Source organism: Megalobrama amblycephala, linkage group LG12 (assembly GCF_018812025.1).
Source record: "Megalobrama amblycephala isolate DHTTF-2021 linkage group LG12, ASM1881202v1, whole genome shotgun sequence".
NCBI lineage: Eukaryota > Metazoa > Chordata > Actinopteri > Cypriniformes > Xenocyprididae > Megalobrama > Megalobrama amblycephala.
The window spans coordinates 25,020,333-25,047,711 of record NC_063055.1 but is presented as its reverse complement, the minus strand read 5'-3'; the positions used below and the strand labels follow the sequence as shown (position 1 = coordinate 25,047,711).

At 37.1% G+C, this 27,379-nt stretch overlaps 2 protein-coding genes across 2 annotated transcripts in view; both read right to left on the bottom strand.

The window, feature by feature from the left end:
• Positions 1 to 669: 669 nt before the first annotated feature.
• cacna1sb (calcium channel, voltage-dependent, L type, alpha 1S subunit, b) lies at positions 670 to 26,047 on the bottom strand. Its single transcript, XM_048209951.1, has 45 exons — positions 25,560 to 26,047; positions 24,168 to 24,273; positions 21,783 to 21,922; positions 21,491 to 21,624; positions 21,256 to 21,408; positions 20,876 to 21,081; positions 19,085 to 19,188; positions 18,622 to 18,761; positions 18,415 to 18,499; positions 18,171 to 18,331; positions 17,793 to 18,018; positions 16,314 to 16,521; positions 16,116 to 16,236; positions 15,763 to 15,877; positions 15,308 to 15,404; positions 15,019 to 15,088; positions 14,551 to 14,683; positions 14,273 to 14,402; positions 14,126 to 14,185; positions 13,936 to 14,042; positions 11,924 to 12,011; positions 11,617 to 11,724; positions 11,475 to 11,527; positions 11,235 to 11,381; positions 10,938 to 11,139; positions 10,526 to 10,684; positions 8,710 to 8,820; positions 8,547 to 8,630; positions 7,979 to 8,026; positions 7,479 to 7,505; positions 7,257 to 7,382; positions 5,815 to 5,880; positions 5,605 to 5,696; positions 5,298 to 5,457; positions 5,031 to 5,158; positions 4,825 to 4,921; positions 4,262 to 4,364; positions 4,088 to 4,189; positions 3,875 to 4,002; positions 3,580 to 3,702; positions 3,265 to 3,488; positions 3,102 to 3,187; positions 2,317 to 2,402; positions 2,145 to 2,231; positions 670 to 2,051 (listed from the first exon to the last, which is right to left on the bottom strand). The coding sequence occupies exons 1-45, from the start codon at positions 25,769 to 25,771 to the stop codon at positions 1,821 to 1,823; spliced, it is 5,574 nt and encodes a 1,857-aa protein (XP_048065908.1). The 5' UTR covers positions 25,772 to 26,047; the 3' UTR covers positions 670 to 1,820.
• A 419-nt stretch (positions 26,048 to 26,466) lies between these two features.
• Positions 26,467 to 27,379, bottom strand: part of tmem9 (transmembrane protein 9) — a 4,061-nt gene continuing 3,148 nt past the window's right edge. The window contains exon 6 of the mRNA XM_048209965.1: positions 26,467 to 27,379. This exon is cut by the window's right edge and continues 129 nt beyond it. Coding sequence (XP_048065922.1) covers positions 27,368 to 27,379 — 12 coding nt within the window. The 3' untranslated portion in view covers positions 26,467 to 27,367.

Sequence of the window (27,379 nt, the reverse complement as noted above, 5' to 3'; positions counted from 1 at the left end):
ACACATATGAGATAAAAGCCGTTTTTGCTTATTAGTATGGTTGAAGTGAGTCTTGGTCAGCAGCAAAGACATTTAATAAAGTGAGATTAAATACATAAGTATATTTGCATTATTTACCTATTATTGCAGGTGTGCGTAATATTCTGAGCTTGCATTTCACTGTTTTTATTCTTTTTTGAGAAATACTAAATCTGTTTTTGTGCAAGTGAGATTAGTAAATGCATGCTCACATTTAGAGTAGAACTACAGTAATCATTATGTTTACACAGCTCACACAACACCTCTGCAGTTTGCACCTCACCCACAGTGTAGAAAATGACAGTTAAAAGGAGCAGCACATGTCAACATCTACACCTAATGTCCCCAGAAAACTCCTTAGCCTACTAAAAATATTTTCTAAGGGTACGTTTAGACAACAAAAACTGAAAAGTTCTTCCTTTGCGTTTTCCGCATACAGACTACAATGTTGTCAAAACAACACGAATCCGCGAAAAAGATTAAAAACGCATCCCTGTAGATGGCGAGGTCACTTTGTAAAGATAAACTATGCGCCTATATACTGAAAACGCTTACAATAACGGTATCGTTTTCAAAAACTTGCACTTTGAAACCTGTTTTCTGGCCCCCAAAACGCCATTGTCGTGTAAATAAACGGCCAAAACGCATAAAAAGTTTTCAGTTTTTATTTGAAAACAGTGTTGTGTAAACGGCCCCTAAGGATAAGGGTGTCAGCACCTGTGGGTATTGGGTAATGCACGACACTAAAACAAAAAACAAAAAAACAGTTGTTCTCACAGGGACACAGTTCAATCCAGCCTGTGTCCCATTCTTTCTCTTTTCTTCCACTGTCCTATCTCAACTGTACTATACAACAAATATACAAGTCATTGAATGATGAAAAAAAAAAAAAAAATCCAGAAAAAATGTACTGTTTTTCAATCCCATTATGAGCACTGAGGAAGATTCTTTTGAAGAATGTAAAGGCTCATGTGAATCATATGAACATGCATTTCAATTTGCAGATGAAAACTTTTAATTTTATCAGACAAGCCCTAATGTACCTTCTTGTCTCATTTCTAAGTCATTTTGGATAAAGTGAGTAAATGTAAAAACACAAATGAAGTGCTTTGCATATTGTACTTGCCATGTTAATCACAGAGCACAGGCATGCAAACACTTCCCATTTAAATTTTTTTTTAAAAAAGAAAGAATTTAGGACCAATATGTCTGTTATTCTAGAATCAGTGCACCTTTCGACCTGCTAAACATTTTCCTGTAAACAAGAATCCAAGATTTAGAACCCCGTCCAGTGTAATAACAAATAATGTTATAGCTAAATACAAAAAAAAAAAAAAGAAAATCAATAATTTCTTAAATAATGTGTGTCCTATGAATGTAACTTAACAGCGAGCAGTCAACCGTTATAGTGTTACAAATATGTGCAGTTTAAACCACAGACACATGTGACAAACAAAAGAAAAGACTTGCCTTCGTGTCTCTGTGTCCACGGATTACAACGTTTTCAGGCATTTGTCTGTATTATGCAAGTCACTCAACAGTAAATGTTCACAGAACAGAAGTGTGAACACTTTTATTGAGGATGTTTGGTAAATTCAGTCACCAAAAAACAAACAAGTCCTGAATCAGAGTAGCCAGCTGAAATAAAAATCACCAGACTTTGTATGGCCGACTACAGATCTTTGTAAAAGTACCCTTCGAAACAAACAGCACTACCTGTTCATAAACTGTGAAGCAAGTGATTTTGTACAATGGCAGAGAATTCAGGCTGATGAATTAGTTGAATGTCTCTCAGTATGTATCTACACTGCACTAGTGTCTTCATTGGGTTTGGCTGGCTTGGTGCCTGGTGGAACTGGGATGGGACGCCGTTTACGTTTTGTTACCTTGCCGCTCTGCCCGTTTACAATACCCTGAGCCACGCCCTCCATATCTGCCACACCAATATTAATGGCTTCTGCCAACTCCTTCCTAGTCACAGATACAAACTGTGGATCATCAGCCAAGGAGTCTAGACCACCATCTCTCAGTGCCTGAGGATTAAAGGAAAATACAGCTTAAGAGTCTTTCCTGAGAAGGTCTATAATGAATGTAGAGTACATGAGATGTGGCCTGGTGTAGTTTACCTGCTGAATGAGTTTGTCGGTGGCTGGTGAAGCTTCTGTTGCTGCTCTCTGGTTCTTTGATGCTCCATTTGAGGGATTATATGGGAACTGAAAGAGTCACACACATAAACATAGGTGTCAGGAATATCAAAAAGTCTTTGTTTAGCTCAGGATATGTGACATTTGTCCACACCTGTGTGATATCGGTCCTCACAGTGAAATCTGACAGCCTTCTGTCATCAACACTTGAGGCTCTGCCCACACACAAACTGGAGTCTCCTATTGGTCGCACAGGAAATGATGTCATTTATACAATAAAATATGAAGATTTCTGTCAATATAATGATAATCAATGCAATTTCTTCATGGTATGATGATTATAATATGCTTGATAGATTATTTTTTAAATTTAAAGTTTGGGGTCAAAATTTTTTAATGTTTAGAAGGAAGTCTCTTATGCTTTCTTCGATCAAAATACAGTAAAAACAGTAATATTGTGAAATATTAATATAAACTTTTTTCTATTGTATTACATTTTACTCCAGTCTTCAGTCACATGATCCTTCAGAAATCATTCTAATATGCTGATTTACTGCTCAAGAAACATTTCTTATTATTATCAATGTTGAAAACAGTTGTGCTGCTTAATATTGTTTTGGTACAGTAGAATTTTTAGAATTCTTCAATAGAGTTCAAAATAACAGCATTTATTTGATATAGAAATCTTTTGTAACATTATAAATGTCTTTAATGTTACTTTTTGCTCAATTTAATGTCTACTTGCTGAATAAAAGTATTATTATTTTTTTTAAATCGTACATACCCCAAACTTTTGAATGTATATATTTAATTATACTGCCTTTAATTAAATATTAATAACATACTTATGTAAAACAATCATTAAGGTATAAAATATAGTTGATTATCCTGACAATAATATCACAATAAAAACATTTCTTTTGTTCTTCGATCACCTACTGTTTTCACTTATGTCCTCGTATGAATAGTTTCTGGTTGCAGCAGTTGACAGTGACTCACTCTCAAAAGTAAACCTGGATGACATACTGAAAAACATCAGATGAGCATCATGACCATTACAGATACACATTAAGTGCACTTTTCTTTATAGTTATCCACTCACTCTTCAATGAATTTGGCATTGTTATTGGTGTTGGTTGTCGTTGGCATGTTATCAGGGAAGAACACGGTGTTCGGGAGGAAGACGGAGTCTGGAGGGGACTCTACATCCTCCGGTCGAGTCTCCACAAACTGCAGGGGCCTCTGGCTGGTCATCTGTATGGATAGGGGGCTGTTGGGCTCAGAGGAGAAGGGGTCTGCGTTGAGTCCAAACAGACCTCCTGTCCGCTGCATAGATAGAGACACAGAGGCTGTAAGTCCAGATGGATGTCTATGTCTACATTTATCTACTTCCTTAAGAAGATGCTTTATTGCAGACCCTGTAGATGCCCTCCTCTCCGCCCTCCATGGCACGCTCCATCTCATCCTCAGCGATCAGGTCACCTGAGATGGCCCTGTGCAGTTCAGGTGCTGCCTCCTCCTCGATGCTGCGTAGACCTGCCTGCAAAATCATAGGAGCACATGTACAGGGTAAGAGAGCAAAGCAAATAGTTGTTTTTATCATTTGCAACCTAGCAAACTTCTTTAAGTCCTTGAAAAATATAATTTTTCCTATCTTTAAAACAAAAGCCACTTGGTTTGATATTAATGCAAGCATGTATCATAAAGCGCACCTTAATCTCGTCAGTGTTCTTCTTGGTGGGCCTGTAACCGTAGTATTCCTCCTGCCGCTTCATAAACTTGCGGAAATGTTCCTGAATCAGGAAGGTGGCATAGAACTTTCCAACAGTGACTTCGTCCTCTACAGCCAATAAAATCACATTGTAGTCAGACATGGACTGTTGTTTAAAAACGTAATTAAACATGAATGACTTCAGTGAATTCACCTCCAATGGGCGGAATGACCTGGTCCAACAACTTCATACTGGTCCGTTTCCAGATCGACTTAATGATGGCTCTCAGCTCCTCATTGGCCTGCTCAAAGTTTCCTAACAGAAAAATGTAAATTGAATATTATGTTCAGAAATTGACTGCTAATTAAATTGATTTCTGTTACACACCTTCGGTTTTGATTTTCAAAGCTGTTCTGACCAGTGCGAAGAGAGTGGCGTTGAATGTCACTGTGCCGTCACTGTTCAGCGGCATGTTCATGGAAATCAGGCGCTGAGGTGGAATTTCAAGATACAGTTTTGAAATACATGTTGAATTTAGATCAAAAGACTGGAGTCAGTAAGACTTTTAAAATTCAAATTAGCATTAGAATTCAGCAAAGATGCATTAAATTGATCTAAATTCAAAACTCTTACATTGTTACAATTGATTACATTGTTATTTATAGTAATAAATGTTTCTTCAAATCAGCATATTAGAATGATTTCTGAAGGATCATGTGATACTGAAGACTTGAGTAATGGCTGCTAAAAAATTCAGCTTTGCCTTCACAGGAATAAATTGCATTTTAATATTCAAATGATTTTAAATTGTAATGATATTTCATATTAAATGCTGTCTCACTGAGAATAAGAGCACATTAAAAACATTTAAAAACCTTACCAACCCCAAACTCAAACTGAATGGTAGTGTACTTTGAACAAAACTAAAAATGAAATGCCAATTGTCTTACCTTACATGCTGAGCGGTGGGGACAAAATTTACCAAAACCCAATGGTGGTTGGATCCGCCGCAGGAGAGTGACTACATCCAGATGTTTGATTCGTCCCCTTTATAAGGACAGAAGACAATGTATTCATAAAATCTTGACAACATCCAAAGCACAAAGCTACAGGGTAAGATGTCATTTGCATTGGAGCCTCATGTGATTTCACTCACGTTGCTTCAGGGTCATACTCCGCCCAGATCTTTTTGAACTCATCCAGGTGATGCGGGCCAAGGATCGACCAGTCGTGAGTGAGGTAGTCAAAATTGTTCATAATGACAGCCACAAACAAATTGATAACCTATTCAGGAAGACAATAGTTTCAACAATACTTCTGGGTTGATTTTCATGTAAAAACTAATCTCTGTAAAACTAAACAACAATAAAATCCCATTGCATTTGAACTTTCTTGAGAGACAAGAGCCTCATTATTTGCTTACCAAAAATGCACACAGCATGTAAAAGCTGAGGAAGTAGAAGACAGAAATGCTGGAGCCGCAGGTATACTCCTCTCCAGGGCCGTAGTCTGATTTGGGGTCACAGAGCTTCCCGTACATAGAGGCTAACATGATATTAGGCCACTGCTCTCCAGTGGCAACCCTGTAAACCCACACACACATTATTCAACAACAACAAAAATGTTACACTACTGTATATGAGCTCTTAAGCTGAGATTGCATTAAATGGTTTGCAAAGAATGACTTGTATTAGAGAACAAACAAGCAAAAAAGCACATGGTTGACTTACCGAAACAATACCAAAACAGCTTGGGGGAAAGTTTGGAAGTTGTTATTGCGGTTAATCTCTGTACCATCGACCAGGGCTATTTTACCAAACATCTATAAAGAGAAGGAGAAAGAGAGAGGAAGAATGAGAGTTGGAGAAAAGAATATAACAAGGAATATAAGAAGATAGGACATTTAAACAACTGCGGGAAACCAGATAAGTTAAGCTCACCTGCATCCCTATGACAGCATAGATGAAGAAGAGCATGACAATGAGAAGACCCACATGAGGCAGTGCCTGCAGGAGGAACACAGCATCATATACTGTAAGATACATTCAGTTAAAGCTAAAACAAGGTTTACTTAATTTTAAGTCTCTTATGCTCATCATGTACAGGAACTTGCTACTGCCAATACATACACGGATACGCTGCTGTATGTAAGACATACTGCTGCTGCGCAAATATCATATATCAATTACCCATAGCAGATCTATACAGGTGGAGCTGGGGAAGGTGGAGGGTTTTAGACGAACTCTGAAAGTGTGCTGCAACTGCTATAGTGAGTGATAACCAGCCATTTAAATGTTGAACAACAAGCTCTTTGGCTGCAGATGAGACATGAACCAATCAGCTTGTGCCAAGTAATATCATCAGCTTGCGTTAAAGGATTAGTTCACTTTTAAATAAAATTTTCCTGATAATTTACTCACTCCCATGTCATCCAAGATGTTCATGTCTTTCTTTCTTCAGTCGAAAAGAAATTGAGGTTTTGATGAAAACATTCCAGGATTATTCTCCTTATAGTGGACTTCAATGGCCTCCAAACGGTTGAAGGTCAAAATTACAGTTTCAGTGCAGCTTCAAAGGGCTTTAAACGATACCAGACGAGGAATAAGGGTCTTATCTAGCTAAACGATTGGTCATTTTCGATAAGTCCTACACCTTCCCTATTCTACTTATGGAAAAAAACGAAACTGGCACTGCGTTCGTTCAGTAAGTTGAATAGGGAAGGCGTAGAACATACGGCGTAAGCGTTTTGAGGAATACGGAAAGCAGAAGCACGTGCAAGGTGATAATTTGTGTTTATACACAGCATATACAGTTGTATTTTTTTCGAAAATGACCAATCGTTTCACTAGATAAGACCCTTATTCCTCGTCTGGTATCATTTAAAACCCTTTGAAGCTGCACTGAAACTGTAATTTTGACCTTCAACTGTCTGGAGGACATTGAAGTCCACTATAAGGAGAATAATCCTGGAATGTTTTCATCAAAAACCTCAATTTCTTTTCGACTGACGAAAGAAAGACATGAACATCTTGGATGACATGGAGGTGAGTAAATTATCAGGAAATTTTTATTTAAAAGTGAACTAATCCTTTAAGGACCCATCAGCTTGTGCCATGTAGAGTATTGTGAGAGAACTAGGCATTTATTTGATCAAACACAGTAAAACACAATAATCAGGACTATTTGATGATTAGACAGTTCGAAAAACGGCATTTATTGGAAATAGAAATCTATTGTAACATTATAAATGTCTTTAATATCACAATTTAATGCATCCATTCTTGAATGGAATTTAATCTTGAATTTCTTTAAAAACTGGCCCTAAACATTTTAATTTTCTTTTGTGATCTATAGATGTTGATTTGTAATTCTCTTGTCTTACCTGGAAGGACTTAATAAAGGTCCACAGAAGGTTCCTGATCCCCTCTGAGCGATTGAGCAGTTTAATAAGACGCAGCACACGGAACAGCCGGAAGAATGTGATGGAAACTCTGACATTTTCTGCATCCTATAATGGAGTAAAATTATGAGAGAAATATATTAATTCCACCTAATAAACTAATTAAATTTTAGACAAGAAAACAAACCAGGAGAATGTACTTACAGCAATCGCCTGCATTGGATTCACTTCCTGAAAATCAAATAGTTTCTTTTCATTACTAATATCAGTCATGAAACACAAGTCTTTATACTTCTGAATAATATAATATAATATAATATAATATAATATAATATAATATAATATAATATAATATAATATAATATAATATAATATAATACCAAAATACATAGCAACACCATAATGCAGTATCATGCATGGTAGATATTTTGTGAATATTTAAGCTTTTATATAAAATGCAGTCAAGACACAGACTTCACCTAAATCGATTATATAAAGAATAATGAATTCATACCCTTTCAAATCAGACCATTTAGGCAAGCGACTGAGACGAAACAAAAATGATCTGTTGATTGAGCCACTAAGGTCAAGATTATTAATGGCTATCTAACACATTCAGTTTTCCTTGTTCATCTTGTAGAATGAGATAATGCGAGTAGTTTGTGTTTTCACAGCAGTCCCATGCAGTGCAAAATGATATTTACAGCACAACCATGTAGACACCAGATTCCTCCACTGGTCTCCAGAGCAGCCTGAGGGGAACAGAGAGATGAGAAGTCAAGGATGAGGGATGAAAGGTGTGAATGAAGCGCATGAGAGAAACGGCAATGCATCTTGGGAATCAGAGACAAACATCAACATAACATCACAATTATGGATCACACTTCCAAAACAAGTGGTTATTTTTATAGACAATAAAAAGTGCATCAAATCACTCTCGAGGATGTGCAGCAGTGTGTATTAAGCAGCTGTGAGAGATGGAAAGAGGGTGGTTCATTAACACAAGTGAAATGAATCATGAAAATGAGCCCATCAATGGCCACTGATGAATGAAGTTGGTTGGATGATAAGAAAATCGAGCTGTGCTGATGAAATTGGTACCTCCTGTGCACTAATGCTGATATTGACTGCTTGCTGTGGTCTGTGCTTCATGTATCGCTAAATACAGGTTTAAAATACAAGCCATTGTTGGTCGCCATTTGAAATGCTTTAGCTTTTGTAGAGACATTTGCAAAACATACTTGCGTAGCCTCAAACTGTTGTCATACTCACATCAACCTCACTGAGGACCACGTCAACGATACTACCGACCACGATGATGAAATCAAACACATTCCAAGGGTCTCCAAAGTAACCCTGTATGAAGACACAAAATATGTCATAAAATAGAGCACATCTTCTTATTCACAGTTTCATATTGAGGAATCACAAGTACCTTTGCTTTGAATGCAATGAGTTTGACAATCATCTCGCCAGTGAACAGGACAGTGAAGATGAGGTTAAGAGTGTCAGAGAGTTTGGTTATATGATCAGACTGGTTGCAGTGCTAGAGAAACAAGAGATGAACAAAGCAGACATTTTCTAAATGTATTTGCTGACTGTATTATTATATATTATACAGACTGAACATTGTTCTGACCAACATACTGACTGAATGGGTTTAAGCTTTATTTTATTCGGTTGTAAATAATGGTAAATGTTAAGGGTTTTTAATTATCAATTTAAAGGTGCCCTAGAACCAGTTTTTACAAGATGTAATATAAGTCTAAGGTGTCCCCTGAATGTGTCTGTGAAGTTTCAGCTCAAAATACCCCCTAGATTTTTTTTTATTAATTTTTTTAACTGCCTATTTTGGGGCATCATTAACTATGCACCGATTCAGGCTGTGGCCCCTTTAAATCATGCGCTCCCTGCCCCCCAAGCTCTCGACTATATTACAGTGCATTTACAAAGTTCACACAGCTAATATAACCCTCAAATGGATCTTTACAAGATGTTCGTCATGCATGCTGCATGTATGCGTCGAATTATGTGAGTATAGTATTTATTTGGATGTTTACGTTTGATTCTGATTGAGTTTGAGGCTATATGCTCTGTGGCTAACGGGCTAATGCTACACTGTTGGAGAGATTTATAAAGAATGAAGTTGTGTTTATGCATTATACAGACTGCAAGTGTTTAAAAATGAAAATAGCGACGGCTCTTGTCTCCGTGAATACAGTAATAAACGATGGTAACTTTAACCACATTTAACAGTACATTAGCAACATGCTAACGAAACATTTAGAAAGACAATTTACAAATACCACTAAAAATATCATGTTATCATGGATCATGTCAGTTATTATCGCTCCATCTGCCATTTTTCGCTATTGTTCTTGCTTGCTTACCTAGTCTGATGATTCAGCTGTGCACAGATCCAGACGTTAATACTGGCTGCCCTTGTGTAATGCCTTGAACATGAGCTGGCATATGCAAATATTGGGGTCATACATATTAATGATCCCGACTGTTACGTAACAGTCGGTGTTATGTTGAGATTCGCCTGTATGTCATTTCCATGTACTGAACTCTTATTATTCAACTATGCCAAGGTAAATTCAATTTTTGATTCTAGGGCACCTTTAAAGCCAATATAATTTGAACTTAAAGATAGTAAATATTACATAACATTTAATAAAATAATGTGAAATAATTCATTTGAAAATTGATCAATTTGGAAAAAGTGATTTGATAATAAAATAAATCTTAATAAAACATGATAAAAATAATTGTGTATAAGTACATAAACAAAGCCTTGCTAATTGACCAAAAAAAGAACAGTTATAACTCCATGTCAATAATTTAAAAAATGCCAAATATTGACTGAATTATACTCATGTTCAAAAGTTTGGGAAGTTTAGGAAGTATCTTATGCTTATCATGGCTATATTTGTTTGATCAAAAATACAGTAAATTCATAAGGTTAAATATTATTAATTTAAAATAAGTCTTTTCTATTTTAGTATATTTTAAATTTGTAATTTATTCCTGTGATAGCTACGCTGAATTTTCAGAAGCCATTACTCCAGTCTTCAATGTTCCATGATCCTTCAGAAATCATTCTAATATGCTGATTTGGTTTGGTTTGATTTGATTTATTCTTATTATCATCAATTTGGAAAACAGTTGTATCTTAAAAAAACCCAAACTTTGAACAGTAGTGTATATCATTAGTTGTAAGTAAATGTAACTCCTATTTAATTGCTTACCTGAATTCCAAGACACAGTGTGTTGAGCATGATGAGAAAGAACATGAGATACTCAAAGTAGCAGGAGGTCACGAAATACCACACACGGTACTGGTGCGGGTTCTTCGGGATGTAGCATTTGAGCGGTCGTGCTTTCAGTGCATACTGTACACATTGACGCTGGTGAGGGGCGAGACAGCAAGAAAAGATAATTGTGAAATCACTAGAACACAGTGAGCCCTGTTGCATGGACATCACAAACCTGATGTGTATATACAATAAAAGTGGAGTTAAAGAAAAAAACAGGTATATAAAAAGCAGAATGATGTATATTGTAAATAAGATATTTTGTTCAACGTTTTGACATTCAATATACTGGATCAAATCCCATGTGAATAAGAACATCAGAGAGCAACCGTCTCATGCTGGTTACCTGGTTTTTGTCCAGCTCGCAGTTCTTGTACTCCTGCTCTCCTTGTTTTTGGAAAGTGATGATGACGAAGCCCACAAAGATGTTCATCATGAAGAAGGCAATGATGATGATGTAGATGACAAAGAATATGGAGATACCCACACGATTATTGTACAAAGGGCCCGTGTCCACTTTATCTGAGTCTATGGCCCTATAAAGGATCCTGTCGAAGGTGAGGGAGTGTAATTAATTGTTAGAGTATAATTAAAATTATAGTCACATGAAGATACAAATAGGATGAGATTTTCACACACTCACTCTGGCCAGCCCTCAAATGTGGAAATGGTAAAGAGAGCCAGCATGCCGTTCAGCACATTGTCAAAGTTAAAGTCGCTGTTGACCCACTGGCGCTGATGGACCTCCGTGTCATGAAGAGAGTTTTGCACATGCTTTAAAAATGTTCCTCTAAAAACAACCAAAGGCAAGAGCCATGTTTTAGATACTTTTCAGCAGCAACATGAGCATGAAATTCAAAGAAATGTGGCTAAAAATACTCACCGACACTCCTCTGCTGTCTTTTGCAAGGGGTCCGTACAATAAAACAATTTCCCCTGAATAAAGTTAATACATTTAGCATACAGCAACTTTCATTTCATTTCAAAATGCATTGTTTTATAGCACAATATGGTGGTTGTCTCACCTTGAAGAGTTGCACTCCTATGCAGGAGAACATGAAGTCCAAGAGCATGGTGACCAAAACGATATTACCAATGGTCTTTATGGCCACAAACATACATTGGACCACGTGCTGGAGAAGGGAATTTAAGTACATTTAGTGCCTATTATGTATCATGCTTGTAAGATTGCTTAAGTACTAAAGCAACCATTTGTTATCAGCATTTTAAAAAGTCCTCAATATTGTTTTGATGGCAGTTACCTATATATACAAAAATGCCACATCACAAATCAAAGCCGATTTTTAGTTAGAATGCTGAACACATACACACCTTTAACCCTTTGGCTCTGTTGATGGCCCTTAGAGGTCTTAGTACCCTCAACACCCTGAGAATCTTCACCACTGAGATGGTACTAGACCTGCAATCCAATAATGCAGTCCAATTATTGGTCTTGACTGTATATTAATTAACCCTTTCGAGCGTGAGTTTAAAATATTCTAACTGACCCCCCAGAGTGAGTTTTTTTAAGGCGACCATTATTTTAGAACGTTTGCCTTAAATGTTTCCATAGCGACGCGTCTTGCGTGTCACGAGCGCTGAACGCAGCCACAATAACACTGTATGACAGATGGATCGCTATTATTTTGTTTTTCCTTGTTTATTTAAAATATTCACAAACTTGCTTACCATGTCATCAACTATCTGATATCCCGATCATCAAATATGTGTAAGTGAGTGTGTTTTGTCGTTTAAAAGCCTTTATAAATGATCTTTATCTTGATCTATAACGCGAGATGGGCGCCGCCATCTTAGTTTGCGCTGCAGTTCACAGAGTCCTGTCAGTCGAATTTACAGCAGGTGAATTCATCCGTTTCTCCCGAAATATATGCAAGTAAGTTGTTGGTGAACTGAAAGAATAATAGAGTAAACTTTATAGTTACTTGGGCCCATTATGTGTGTCTGATATGAATAAATGTCGGCAAATTATATTTGAATGGATTGTTATTGCTCCTTCCACTGATGTCTGACATCAGTGTGTATTTTATAAACTCTAAATATATTGTTTTAATGGTGCTTATGTCTGAAACCTTAAAAGAAACGTTATGTGGCTGAAGACACTGCATAGTTGTGATATATGACAAGAGCTGCGCGCGTCCGTCTCGCAGCCAGAGCGCGAAAGCACAGTTTGAATCTGGCAGTTATGATGTGACGTCGCTGAACGTTCGAAATCCCATATGTGGGACCGTCGGCCCGGGGCACAGAAATAAAAATCCCACATGTGGGACCGTACCGCTCAAAGGTTTAAAAAGACTAACTAAAAAAAACATTAATTTGTAAATTAAAATACTACTTACAAAATTCACAGTATGTTGCTTTATGTGTTTGATTCACTAAAAAGAAATGGCTCATATGAGTCAAATCATTCAGGAATCGGTTAGACTACACTGGTCATGCTGAATGGATTTGATTGGCTAAAAAGAATCAAGTAATTAAAGTCATTTGATTGGGAATCATTTTGACTACATTGGGCATGCTATGTGTTTTTGATTCACTAAAAAAAAAAGATTAATAAGAGTCATTCATTCCAGAATTATTTGGACTATATTGGTTGCGCCACATGTTTTTGGCTCAGAAATTGGACGAAACTGGTCATGCATGCTTTATGTTTCATTAAAAAGAACTGGGTCATAAGAGTCATTTGTACACTGTACATCTCATGTTGTAGATTCATTAGTAGTGTTGCTAAATAGTAAAACAGCCCCTAAATAGTAGTGCAGGAAATTCTGCCTGTGTTCATTAGTGCAAGAATTCATATGTGTGAAATGGTTAACATTTTTTTTTTTTTATTATTATTTGACAGGCTGTCTTTGTAGTTTATATGTAAGCAATAAGGTATGAAAGGCTGTGCTGTATCGTGAATAAGTCGGCTGAAAGGGAGTAGTTAGGCACGACGCGAAGCGGAGTAATGCAGGTAATAAACTCGCTCACTCAATCTTTTTCCTCACAGTACTCTTCTACATAATACAGTAAGCTTCAATAAACAATATCAATTGAGAACATACAGTTTACGTTGTTAAAGTTGCTAAGGGTGTGTATTGATACACAGAACCGTTGGGTGAAGCGGTCATAGCTGTGTTTCATCGTGAATAAAACACAGCTATTGACCAATCAGAATCAAGGACATGAACTAACCGTTTTATAACCAATATTAATAATATTTCTTGTTATAAACAAAAACATCTTTGTCAAAGTGATATAATAATAGCTGCTTTATCCAACAGAGATTGGGGGTGATTATGTATACTAACAACTGAAACAGCATAAAGTATTATTGAACTTACTCCATGCCCATGGACAAGAGGGAAACACCCACAACAATGAGATCTAGAATGTTGAAGGAGTTTCGGCAGAAAGAGCCAGTGTGCAGGAACGCTCCATAAACCGTCATCTAAAATTACACAGGTCAATGCTGAATTAAATGTCAGCCAAACCACAAATCTGAAAGGTAAATAAAGTTGACAAGCATGTTACCTTCAGCACAATCTCAATGGTGAAGACAGTCGTGAAGACAATGTCGGCATAAGCCAAAACCTGTGGGATGAATGAATGAACGCAGATTTTTATGAACGGATAACTAAAAGTTCAGTCAAAGCAATACAGTAATCAAAGTTTTGGTACCTTGTTTCGGAATGAATGGGGGTCGATGGGGTCTTCAGCAGCCAGGGAGATACTGCTGAGGAGGATGAAGAGGAGGATGATGTTGGTGAAGGTGGTATGGTTGATGATCCTGTGGCAAAGCTTCCGGAACCTTTCAACAGAGAGCATCAGTTACTAACCATTGACAGAAAATCACCAACACCTCATTTTGGGGTCATTTCTTAGGCACAATTCAAGTAGAGTCCTGAATTTAATTCAGTGGTCTACATGGTATTAAAAAACAGGGCATAAAGTCTCACTTGTTCTGTGGGCCAAAGATGAAAAAGGAGCTGGCCTCGGGCATGGGCACCACCGTCTCCTTGAGCTGCAAGTCGGCCATGGGTCTGGGTCTGGGGCTGATTGGGATCTCTGGTTCCTCTTCCTCATCATCACCTGAGCAGGAATGAAGGATTACAGTAAATCAACTCAAAAAAACATCACATGCATTCAAAGATCTATTTGTGATCTACTAAGATTTATTTTGATTAGCATTACTGCTGTACAGTTCATTTAATTTAGCACAGCTCAAGAACCACATGAAAATAGCCAGCAGTGTGGTTTGAAATGTGCTCCATAAATGAGCTTGGAGGCTGGAGCTAATAATACATTTTACTTATAATAGATCAGCTATCTTCGAACTTCATCCTTTACATGTTTAAAGATGTAGTGTGCAGTCTGAGCCAGCATTTTATGAAGTGCAAAGCCCTCAGATGTTATTTAAACCTTACCTGGAAAGTCCACAGGAGGGAAAGGGTCCTTCACTTCATTAACATTTGATTCAAACTCATCTATCTTGAGCTGGAGACAAACACATGATGAAACTGGTTTAGGTTTCATTTACATTTGTTCATTTAGCTAAGCTAGCGTCAAAGCCTTGAATTTGATGCGGATGATTGAAGACTCAATTTGCTGTTGCATTTTGGATAATCTTGACAGTGCTAGCTAGAAAGCCAACTAGTAAAGCACTGCAGTAGGTTTATCTAAAATAAGCAATGTTCTGAGTGGTGTTGAACATACCTTGGCTGTGGTGGGCATTCCCTCAGCTTTTGACCTTGACTCCATCAGTCTCTTAGCAAGCTGGGCCTTCTCCTCCTCACTCTTCTCTGGCAATGTTCTTAGTAATATTGTGAAATATTATTACAATTTAAAATAACTGTTTTCTATTTAAATACACTTTAAAATATGATTTGTTCCTGTGATGGCAAAGTAGAATTTTCAGCAGCCATTAATCCAGTCTTCAGTGTCACATGATCTTTTAGAAATTATTCTAATATACTGATTTGGAATTTAAACATTTATTTGAAATTGAAATATTTTATAACATTATAATTTTCTTTACTGTCACTTTTGATCAATTTAATGCATCCTTGCTAAATAAAACTATGAATTAAAAAAAAAAAAAAAAAACAAGCCTACTGAACTTAAACGTTTGAACAGTAGAGTATGTATAAATACTCTAGATTTGTTCCTACCTCATGAGTTTCCTTCGGGCTTTCTCCTCCGCTTTCTCTTTTTGTGCTGCTGTCAGACTCTCAGCCTCGGCTAGATTGTCCACAGCGATGGCCAAGAACACATTCAAGAGAACGACTGATCAACAGCTTGCTAAGGAAAATCCCAAACACCTTTATCACAACAATATAACATTATAGTATCTGAAACACTTCCCACTTAGCAGCAGAAACATTGGCAAATGTGCATTTTATATTAAATGCTTTGCTATATTCTTTTAAAAAACAATACTGCATTCCCATTTACCCTCTCCAATCATTTCTGACAAATGCACACCAGAGACATGAAAATAATGACATATGCTTCAAAAGGATACAGTTTCCACAGAAATATAGAATTACGAAGTAAATGCTGACAAGAATTCCTGGGGATTGAGGTCCACCATGAGCCATAATTCCATTGTACATGATCGTGTCCCACTCCTCTCCAGTTAGGACCTGAAAACAAAGGCCAACATCACATAAACAGCTTCCGTAATCAGAGAACAATGTCAATAAAATTGCAGACGGAGTACCTGGAACACACTGATGAGGGCCTGTGGGAAGTTGTCAAAGTTACTGCGCTGAACCACTCTGTCAGGGAAGTTGAATTTCCCACCAAACACCTGCATTCCCAGGAGGGCGAAGATGACGATGAAGAGGAAGAGGAGCAGGAGCAGGGAGGCGATGGATTTCACTGAGTTTAGAAGTGATGCCACTAAGTTATTAAGTGATGTCCAGTACCTAAAGTCCAATGAGAGAAAATTGTAATCTTGGAGGAGGAAACAGGTATTTTGTGTTTGGGAGGTCATTTATTGTAGAAATAATGATAATAATAACAATAATTTTAACAGAAAAGAAAAATGCTACATTAAAAACGAACGAATGAATGAATGAATAATAAAATAAAATTAAATTATTGAATTAGTTTATGTTATATTTAAAGGATTAGTTCACTTTCAAATTAAAATTTCCTGATAATTTACTCACCCCCATGTCATCCAAGATGTTCATGTCTTCTCTTTTCAGTCAAAAAGAAATGAAGGTTTTTGATGAAAACATTCCAGGATTTTTCTCCATATAGTGGACTTCAATGGCCTCCAAATGGTTAAAGGTCAAAATTACAGTTTAAATTGCAGCTTCAAAGCATTCTACACGATCCCAGACGAGGAATAAGGGTCTTATCTAGAGAAACCATCACTCATTTTCTAAAAAAAAATTAAAATTTTTATACATTTTAACCATAAATGCTTATCTTGAACTAGCTCTCTTCTTCTCTATTTGAATTCCAGCAGTGTAGACACTGCAAAGTGTCAAAGTTTGAACTAAATTGTCATATACAATATGCTAGTGCAAGTATATAACAATTAGTTCAAACTTTGACCTGTGGAGGGCAGTAATACACTTAGCAGTGTTTACACTGCCGGAATTCTAATAGAGAAGAAGAAGAAGAAGAAGAAGAAGAAGAAGAAGAGAGAGCTAGTTCAAGATGAGCATTTATGGTTAAAACGTATATAATTTTTTTTTTTTTTTTTTTAGAAAATGAGTGATGGTTTCTCTAGATAAGACCCTTATTCCTCGTCTGGGATTTTGTAGAATGCTTTGAAGCTGCAATTTAAACTGTAATTTTGACCTTCAACCATTTGGAGGCCATTGAAGTCAACTATATGGAGAAAAATCCTGGAATATTTTCATCAAAAACCTTCATTTCTTTTTGACTGAAAAGAGAAGACATGAACATCTTGGATGACATGGGGGTGAGTAAATTATCAGGAAATTTTAATTTGAAAGTGAACTAATCCTTTAACAAGGCAACGTATTATCTTACAGTAAAAAAATTGTTAAAATTAGGCTTTAGAAGTGTGATTTGTTGCAAGAAAATAAGGAGTTTGAACAAATTAAGAGGCAAGATTTGGAAATTACGACTTAAATTACATAAATATTATTATATTGGAAACTTAACTTAAAGTTTAAGATTGTTTTCTATTACTGTAGGTTTTAAAAAGTGAACCTACTTCGTGAGCTTGAATAAGCGTAGCAGTCGTATGCATCTCATCACAGAGATCCCCAGTGGTGTCATGATGCCTGACACGACCAGGAAGATCTCCAGTAGTCCAATTGTGACCACGAAGCAATCAAATCGGTTGAAGATGGACATAAAGTAGGCTCTCAGACCAAACGCATACATCTTCATAACCATCTCAATCGTGAAACAGGCGAGCAGGATTATATTGGCAGTGTCTGCAAACAGAACCAAAACTCATCAACATCTCAGACTTGGTAGGCTCTATATTCCCCAAAATGAAGTTATTGAATGATTTGACATTATCGATTCCTTACAACAACCAACAAACTAAATAGGAGTTAGGAATGTATTGCTTTATGAAACAGACCTTGAAAACTTGTTAACCCCTCAGTCTGGTTATGATGCTCCGTCGCAATGACCAGAGTGTTGAGTAACACAACAAGGAGAACCCACCAGTAGAAGAATTTAGATTTCACCCAGGTATGACACTTCCTACGTAAAACAATGTTCCAGTGGCGTGCAAGACGGCTGTTGATTTCAAAATGAGAACATGGAGAATCGGTCTTCAGTTGAATCACGATGAATACTTTTGTTTTTGATTGCATACTCACTAGAAATAGACCACCTTGTTGATCCCCTCCATCTGGTATAAACTATCTGTCTCTGAATCAGTGTTCTTTCTAAGAAGAAGAAGTGCTGGAGAGTAAATCAAAGTAGTAAGAAACTTTGATGATGCTGTTCTTGCGCTCTTTGACAAGTATACACTTAAATTACCATTCGAATGATATATTGTATAGATAGATAGATAGCACCATTACCCTCAGAATCTCCATCCATAACTTCAGCATGAGTGATCCATTCCATGTAACCTTTCAGATCCTCATCCATTTGTTGTCGTATTCGTATTTGTTGGTATTCTCCTCGTGACCGTGACTTCTCCCTCTCCTTAGTAAATTCCCTGTAGAAAGGAAAAACTAATTTCAGTTAGGCCACTTATGTAGTTGAATTTGCTGAAATGGCTGCATGGTCATGTGATATCTGTAATGTGTCTATGAGCCATTTAAGTTGATTAAACATATCTGTGTCCCACAAACCATTTCACTGAACTCATTCAGCCATGTTTTTTGATTCATTAGCCACTGAGATGAAAAAAAAAAAAAAAAAGTAGCCTACAATCGTATTTAAGTTCATCTCCAACTTCCATAATTGATGACTGAACTGAAATTTGTGCAGCTAGTATCAAAACTGTTCATTAAAAACTTGCATTAAAAGAGCTCATACCCGCTCAGTACTCCAAGGACGAGGTTGAGGATGAAGAAGGAGCCCAGCAGTATCAGAGTCAGGAAGTAGATCCAGGGCCAGTCATTCCCCATGGCATCATTAATCTGAAATATCAAATCATCACAATATTTGATTTTGACAAAGATGAGATATGGATTTAGTGTTTGTTTTTAAAGTTATGTTTTTTTTTTTTGTAGTTTAGTAATTATAAATAATCGCGTTCCAGATAGACTTGTGCATTAGTGGTGGTGATTTTTCAGTGACTCCTTTTACAAGTTACATCTTTAAGCAGTAGGTGGCGAAAAGTGACTGTTTTTATGAGTGAGTAACCTAATCGATTCTGATTCGTTCAGAGATGAAACACTATTTTGCGTATTTCTTGGATATGTACCGAAGTTAAAGGGTTAGTTCACCCAAAAATGAAAATTCTGTCATTTATTACTTACCCTCATGTCGTTCCACACCCATAAGACCTTCGTTAATCTTCGGAACACAAATTAAGATATTTTAGTTGAAATCCGATGGCTCCGTGAGGCCTCCATAGGGAGTAATGACACTTCCTCTCTCAAGATCCATAAAGGTACTAAAAACATATTTAAATCGGTTCATGTGAGTACAGTGGTTCAATAATAATATTATAAAGCGACAAGAATATTTTTGGTGTGCCAAAAAAACAAAATAACTACTTATTTAGTGATGGACGATTTCAAAACACTGCTTCAGGAAGATTCGGAGCACAAATGAATCAGTGTATCGAATCATGATTCAGGTCGCATGTCAAACTGCCAACGTCTGAAATCATGTGACTTTGGCGCTCCGAACAGCAGATTTGATACACTGATTCATTTGTGCTCCGAATCTTCCTGAAGCAGTGTTTTGAAATCGGCCATCACTGTGTTTTGAAGTCGTTATTTTGTTTTTTTGGCGCACCAAAAATATTCTCGTCGCTTTATAATATTAATATTGAACTCACATGAACCGATTTAAATATGTTTTTAGTAGCCTACCTTTATGGATCTTGAGAGAGGAAGTGTCATTGCTCCCTACAGAGGCCTCACGGAGCCATCGGATTTCAACTAAAATATCTTAATTTGTGTTCCGAAGATGAACGAAGGTATTGTGGAACGGCATAAGGGTAAGTAATAAATGTCATCATTTTCATTTTTGGGTGAACTAACCCTTTAAGGGGTCTTTCACACAGAACGCTTTATTGCGTTATAAATGATGAACCCAGGGCAGTGGAAAGCGGCAAAAATAAAGTGTGATGCGCGAGATGCTGCAAAAATGCAAGGAAAAAAACGAAAGATGCTCAGAAACGAAAATAAAAGCTGCAGGGTTTCGAGACCCATTTGAGAAGTTGAACCTCTTTTTAACTCGACAAGGCATTCTAAAAACGCGACTGAAAAAGCAGCTAGAGGCAGCACAACCGTCAAAGTCGTTAACAAACACTAACAGTAACTAAATAGCCACAATTCTGCTTTTACTTCGCTTGGAACTATTTCAGCAGCGGAGCAAAAATGGACAAAATAACTGGAAATATATTTTATCTAAACTGTACTCAGTATTAATTTTTTGTGTACTTGTGTGTTGTATAAAATCAAATATCAAAACCAAATGTTGCTCTAAATATCAGCAAAATTTATAGGCTACTGATTGATATAGTAGCCTATCAATAATAATTTAACATAAGCATAGAGTAGATTTATTATTGCCTCATAAAATAAATGAATGATTGTCCTCTGGTCTATCTACAAGAGAATAAAGAGGACTATCATGCCCATAAATAATTACCCAGTAGAGCACATCAGTCCAGCTCTCCATTGTGATACACTGAAAGACTGTGAGCATAGAAAAGCCAAAGTTGTCAAAATGGGTGATGCCAAAGTTGGGACCAGGCCAACCTGCCCGACATTCAGTGCCATTGATGGTGCAGCGGCGCCCGTGTCCAGCCTGAGCACAGGGTGATGGCTTCTCATTCTCCCTGATGGCAATGATGTCTGAAACAGAGGTTGCAAGCTTAGATAACAAACAGTATTGGTGTTGCATTGTCAATTCATTATCATTAGAATAAAGTATTTTCTTTTACATATCCAAAACTGGTTTTCAGTTATGAGATTCACTTTAATATATGTTTAAAGATCAGTTATCAGTGTTCAAATAAAAAGACTCACTAGTTCCCTGGTAGTAACATGTCTTGTGCATTTTACATTTGAACAGCTCCAAACCCATAATGGCATAAATGGTGACCATGAAGAAGACTAGTAATGCAATGTGGAAGAGGGGCAACATGGACTTCAGAACAGAGCTCATCACCACCTGCAGGCCTGGATAAAAACAAATACACTTTTAACACGCCACCTTTAAGGCAAAAACATTATATTCTAATTTTTTTCAGAAAAGTCTTACTGGGAACTCCTGAGACGAGCCGCAGTGGTCGCAAGACTCGAAACGCTCTAAGGGCCTTCATGTCAAACCCCCCTCCCTTCTCTTTGGGAACTCCTGCTATTGTGTTGATGGTGTCCACAATAAGTGTGAAGAGCCTGCGGAAGCAGTTCAAAAGGAGTATTACTTAAAGAATATAAAACACAATTAAAAAAAAATAAATCAGATTATATTGTATGGATTATTAATATATCACAAACTCAGCTGTCAATTGTGTGTGTTTTGTGACTTCTAGACATTCTGAATGTCATCTTACCCCATGAACACAATAACAAAGTCTAATATGTTCCAACAATTTCGTAAATAGGCTCCTTCATGGAACAGGAGGCCATATGCTACTATCTTTAGGAAGCACTCCAGAGTGAAAATGATCAGGAAGATGTACTCCAGACTCTCCTGCAAGGAAACAAACAGTGTTAAAGGAGGGATATGACAACATTGCTGGTCAGTAAAAACTAAATCTGTCTAAAGATCTGTTTAAACTGTACTTTTAATGACTGCAATCAAATAAAATGCACTCAGAAGTGTCTTTGCATATTAAAGTCAACATGAAATCAAAATTGTATTTTTTATAGAATATACCAGTGTTTAAAATGAATAAATCAATTCACGATAAAGAAACCTTAACTTTTTTCTTGTTCACAAAACCATTAACTTGAATACTTCCATTTAATGCCAACTTTAAGCTTTTACTCTTAGCTATCTCTGCATATTAAGCTGGATTGGAAGTATCTTAAAGGGGACCTATAATGCCCCTTTTTACAAGATGTAAGTCTCTGGGGTCCCCAGAATGTGTCTGTGAGGTTTCATCTCAAAATATTCCACAGATCATTTATTATAGCTTGTCAAATTTGGCCCTATTTGGGTGTGAGCAAAAACATGCCTTTTTTGTGTGTGTTCCTTTAATTGCAAATGAGCTGTTGCTCCCAGCCCACTTTCCAAAAGAGGGCGGAGCTTTAACAGCTTGCTCTTCAGTTGCTCTACTACAACAAAGCTGGAGAATCTCACACAGCCAAAATGATGATTGCCAGTAGCGGTGTCAAACCAGACATTGATGGAGAGACTCAGGAAGAAGTTACAACTTATAGCATGCATCTGGACGTTTCTGAACGGTTAGTGGATAAATTTATGTACTTGCTGTGGAGTTGATTCAACTCATCGACTAGCATGTGCCGTCATGTTAATCTTTTGAGCAAACCCAGGGTTGAATTGACCCTAGTTTATGAAGCAGTCCAGCGTAAATGGTAACATCACTCTACTACAACAACTCTTCCTCTTCTCTAAAGCAGCCCAACATGGCCTCACCCCCTTTGTTGCGTGTTCCCAGGGGTAGGGTTTATGTACATTTTAGGGTTAGTGATGTCACTAACCCGGGAAGAAGCTTGTTGTAGTCCCTATTAGCCATTTGTTGTAGTCCATAAACAGAAAATATCTCCCTTTGCATTAAACTTTGAGCGTCATAACAATACACACTAAATAAAGTTAAAAAAGTGATCATAATCAACCACCCCTTTAATGTAAAAAATGTACAGTATAAAATACAAGGCATTTTCTTTGACTTTCTGAAGAACATTCATGGATGTTTTGGTGTTTCCACATCCTTAAATGACTTTATATCACAGAGGGAGTTTTAGCAGCTTTAACTCACTGTCAACTACCTTCCATGGATGATTCATTCAAAAAAACAAAAGCAAAGTGGCACTAAAACCCAAAACATTACATTTTGCCAAACCAAACAACCTTCCTCAGATGTGCAGTGAGGATCAATCTGAATGTTTACACAGCACACTGCCTCTCATTCTACACTAAACGGCCATATCCAACTAATTCTGACCATGTCTACTGAGATCCACTCTCAGCTCCTCTTTCATGACTAGTATCCAAGGAATGGATGACCCTCACAGGCTTAAATCACTGTAACCCCAGGGGAGTAAATAAGTGAGTGGGGCTCAGATTTGTGTCATCTGAAATGTAATAACACCCTGTGTTCTGAGACAGGAGAATATGACTGCACACGCTAGTGGAAAGAGTGTGTGACCTACATACCGCCAATGAAGCTTTGAGTCATGAAATAAGCTTGTGTAAAGAGGATCATTATTTTTAAGTATTCTTACACATAGGAAAGTAGTTTTGGCAATTTAGGTCAACAACAGCAAAGTTCCACATGGGGTAAATGATTTCATTATCTTGCAAGTCTTGGACCCTCAGTGTGTGACAGAACAGTAGATGCGTCATGAAAATCCCCTCCTATGATTTGGGTGTATTTTTAAACACTACACTTGTACCTTTGGACATGCACATCTCAAACCAAAGACTAAATATAAAACATACGACACAAAACAGCACCTGCTAGCATGATATATTTACAGTTAGTAAAACATGTTCTGAAGTACATTCTAGGTAGGCCTATTAACTTATAATTTTATTTAACTTAAATGTAAAAAAGAGCTTATTTATGTAAATCACACATTGGCTATTAATGCAAAGGAATTCAGTGCAAACGTCAACTGTGAGAAAACATTAGCGTGCATGTATCAGTTTCAAAACGCATACGTCCAATACGTGTAAATTGTTGTAATCAGAGATTATTCATTTAACCAGTATGTTCTCTTATGATACATGTAATTTAAGAACATCTCACCAATGTTAAGTTGGTGTTGTTGGTGTCCTCTTCAGGCATGGGGAGAAACACAGCCAGAGCTATGCAGTTAGCAAAGATAGTTAGCAGGATAATGATCTCAAAGGGTCTGATGGAGTCTGATCAGGAAAACATTGGGCAAACATGGCACAAACTACCACTGGAAAATCAAGGTAAAGATTTTCACATTCAAGTTTGTGATGGATATGAGCAGGTCTGGCATAAATTAGATTTAACTATAAAGTAACAGTTGACCAGTGCCAAATACAAGTGTTTAAATAAAAGAGGGGCATATTGGACAGTTATTTGGTCAGTAGCATAACTAAATTATAATCAATGACACACTGACAAAATGTTCCTCGATTCTTATGGCTTCAGAATTACTTAATAATCATCTATTATTGTTGAGTTTAAACTGTTCTGCAATTCTGTGTGCATTTCTGCCACTAGGGTGTGGAATTAGAATTTCCCTGCCAGCTCAGCATCATGTCCACTAGTGATCCCACACAACAGCTGTACACAGCCAGAATATTATTATACTGTATAAATACACATAGGCATATAGCTCCAAAATTACACCTCCTATTCAGACTTCCATTTATATGCCTCTTACTTTATGAACTAATCAGGAACTAAAAGAGAAAGTTTTCAGTTCGTAAAGCAAATATTTAATGTATATTGCTGCTTTGTCTCCAATGTTTTTCTTAAAGAGGAAGCAACGAAGTCACTTCCTACTTTTTTCTGAATTGCAGCACAGTCGAACATTCTTGTTCTTGTTGGGAATTTAGGAACTTACAGTTATGAAAGAGACTTACAGCATTCTTACAAATATCTTTGTGTATTTTGCATATACAAAATTGCCAATTTAACAGCTAAAAACACTATAAAGCCATGTTAAAATGAACAAAACTGTAAATTGGGACAATTAACACTAGTTTAAAGTCTTATTAATAGTGTTTTGCGGACTGGCTGTAAATAGTCTGGGGTTCATCCTTATCATCTTGCAAGTAAAGGCTTGAAACAACTTCCAATTGACCGTGGTGAGTCTGACACATAACAAAAGCTTAACACCTTCAGTTCACAACTGAGACAGAGATTTCAGCACCTTGAGAGACACTAAACCTGGGGGTGACTTTTATTTTCTCCACCTCGCAGATCAAGATATCTTTCATGGAGCAAATATATCACTATGGTTTTTTGAAGATGAGTAAGACAGACAAACCCACGTTTGTGTACTTTTTCTGGCATGCATGCTAAACCATCTCTCTGGGGCCTTTCTAAAACATGCCTATCTCAGCATATGATTCAATATCCTAACTAGATGAATGTCAAACCACAATCCAAAGCTATAGAAAGGGATCTGAACAACTAAAATGGAGTTAGTTTGAAGGATACTTCCATTCCACAATGTTGATACAGGTCTTGCGGAAAGGGTTTTTGAGCGTGAAGAAGAACAAGGAACGTGGAGGTCGAGGGTTTCCTCCAGTGGCCTGCAATTTCTTGAGCTTCTCCCTCTGCTTTCTCTTCAGTTCTTCTTCATTCATGATGAACGAGGCCAAAGCTGCCACACCACCGCCGCCGCCGCCACCACCACCACCTGACTCCATTTTGAATCTCCCAAATGTAAAACCTTCCTTTTTCCACAAAAAAGAATGGAACTTTAACCAAAAACCTGAAATGAGATTCCTAGTTTAGCAAATCCTTGATCTCCTTAAGTCCAGGTCAGATCTTCAGTATGGTCCTAAGCTTCATCCACCATCTCGCCCTCTCTGAGGAAGGCACAGTCTACCTTCTTGGCCCTAGCCACTGCTGCAAACCTACACCAGACAAGGAGGCATCAGAGGGGCAGGGAGCGTTTAGGCGCAGCTGGTCCCTTCTGAGGGATATTTATAGACGGGCAGTCAGTGTCCATTCTTGGGGGTGCGGAGGCAGGTGGAGGAGGGGAAGGGCGGCCTTGGGGTGCAGCAGATGAAGAAACCAAGAAAGAATGACTAACATTCCGTAAAAGAATTTCAACTGCTTTTACAGGAAATGAAACAAGACATTGAAAAGAAGGAACAAGGAAGAATAGAATTCATAAAGGAAATATGGTAAGGAAATATGCCAGGCTTATTTACTAAGTGATTTACTGTATGAAACAGCAGATGGGAATGTTTACAGGTGTTGGTGGTTTCCAACTAAATATATCTCACCACTGCATTTTAGCGTCAAACTTTGAGTTACACTCATAATGTGGCAATACTCTCCAAACATCAATTCTAACTCTGTGAACTTGCTCAAGAAAAAAGATGCACAAAGAAAGTCGACAAGGTTCTGTATATTTAATATTTCAGTGCATTTTCACATAAGCAAGAATGTTTCAGCTGCAAAACAGCTACAAACATTTTGGATGCATACTGGAAAAGAAATTCTTATAGCAGCAAATATGATAGTCAAGCAAAGTTCTACAAATTTCTTCACATTTTGAGGAGCAAAATCAATATCATTAAATGTCTGTAAATCAGAATATCTAACAAAAGTGTCAATCATCGAAGAGGAAGCTTATGATGATACCATTCAACAGTAATGACCACCCAAAGCCTTATTTCCTTTACTCTTATGAAGAATATATATACATTTTTAAATAATATGACATTTAAGAGATATGCTTATGACATAAGCCATACTTAAAAGGTATAATCAAAATGGCAAATAAATAAATAATAATAACAACAACAATAATAGGAATCATTCAATACATTTTCTTGGTAGCTCAAAGTGAAACTACAACAGTGCAATGACATTCTACACATTCAAATGTGCATCTATACAAGATTATATTCACATCAGTGCTCCCAGATTACATGATTTTCATTGTAATCTCATCCTTTGCAATGCATTTTCAAAGCAAAGTAGTGACAGGACTGATATATTCAAGTTATTGGGTGAGAAATGTAAAAATGACCGCAGGAATGACACAAACTGGAGCTGGCTGATTCCCTTCATTTATGTTAACAGCAAGCTACTAAATGTTTTCACAGGTTCAGTTTGAAAGCTTGATACAATCAAGCCAGCCTTCATAAGATTAAAATAATAATACACAAGCATCAGGCCAACTGATAAAATACATTGCCATAAAAGCTGGAATTGTAAGACAACCATGCAAATGTTGTCTCAGTCAGTGGTGCCCATCTTGTCCCTTTTCCCAGCTGGAGTCTGAGAACTTAGCTGAGCAG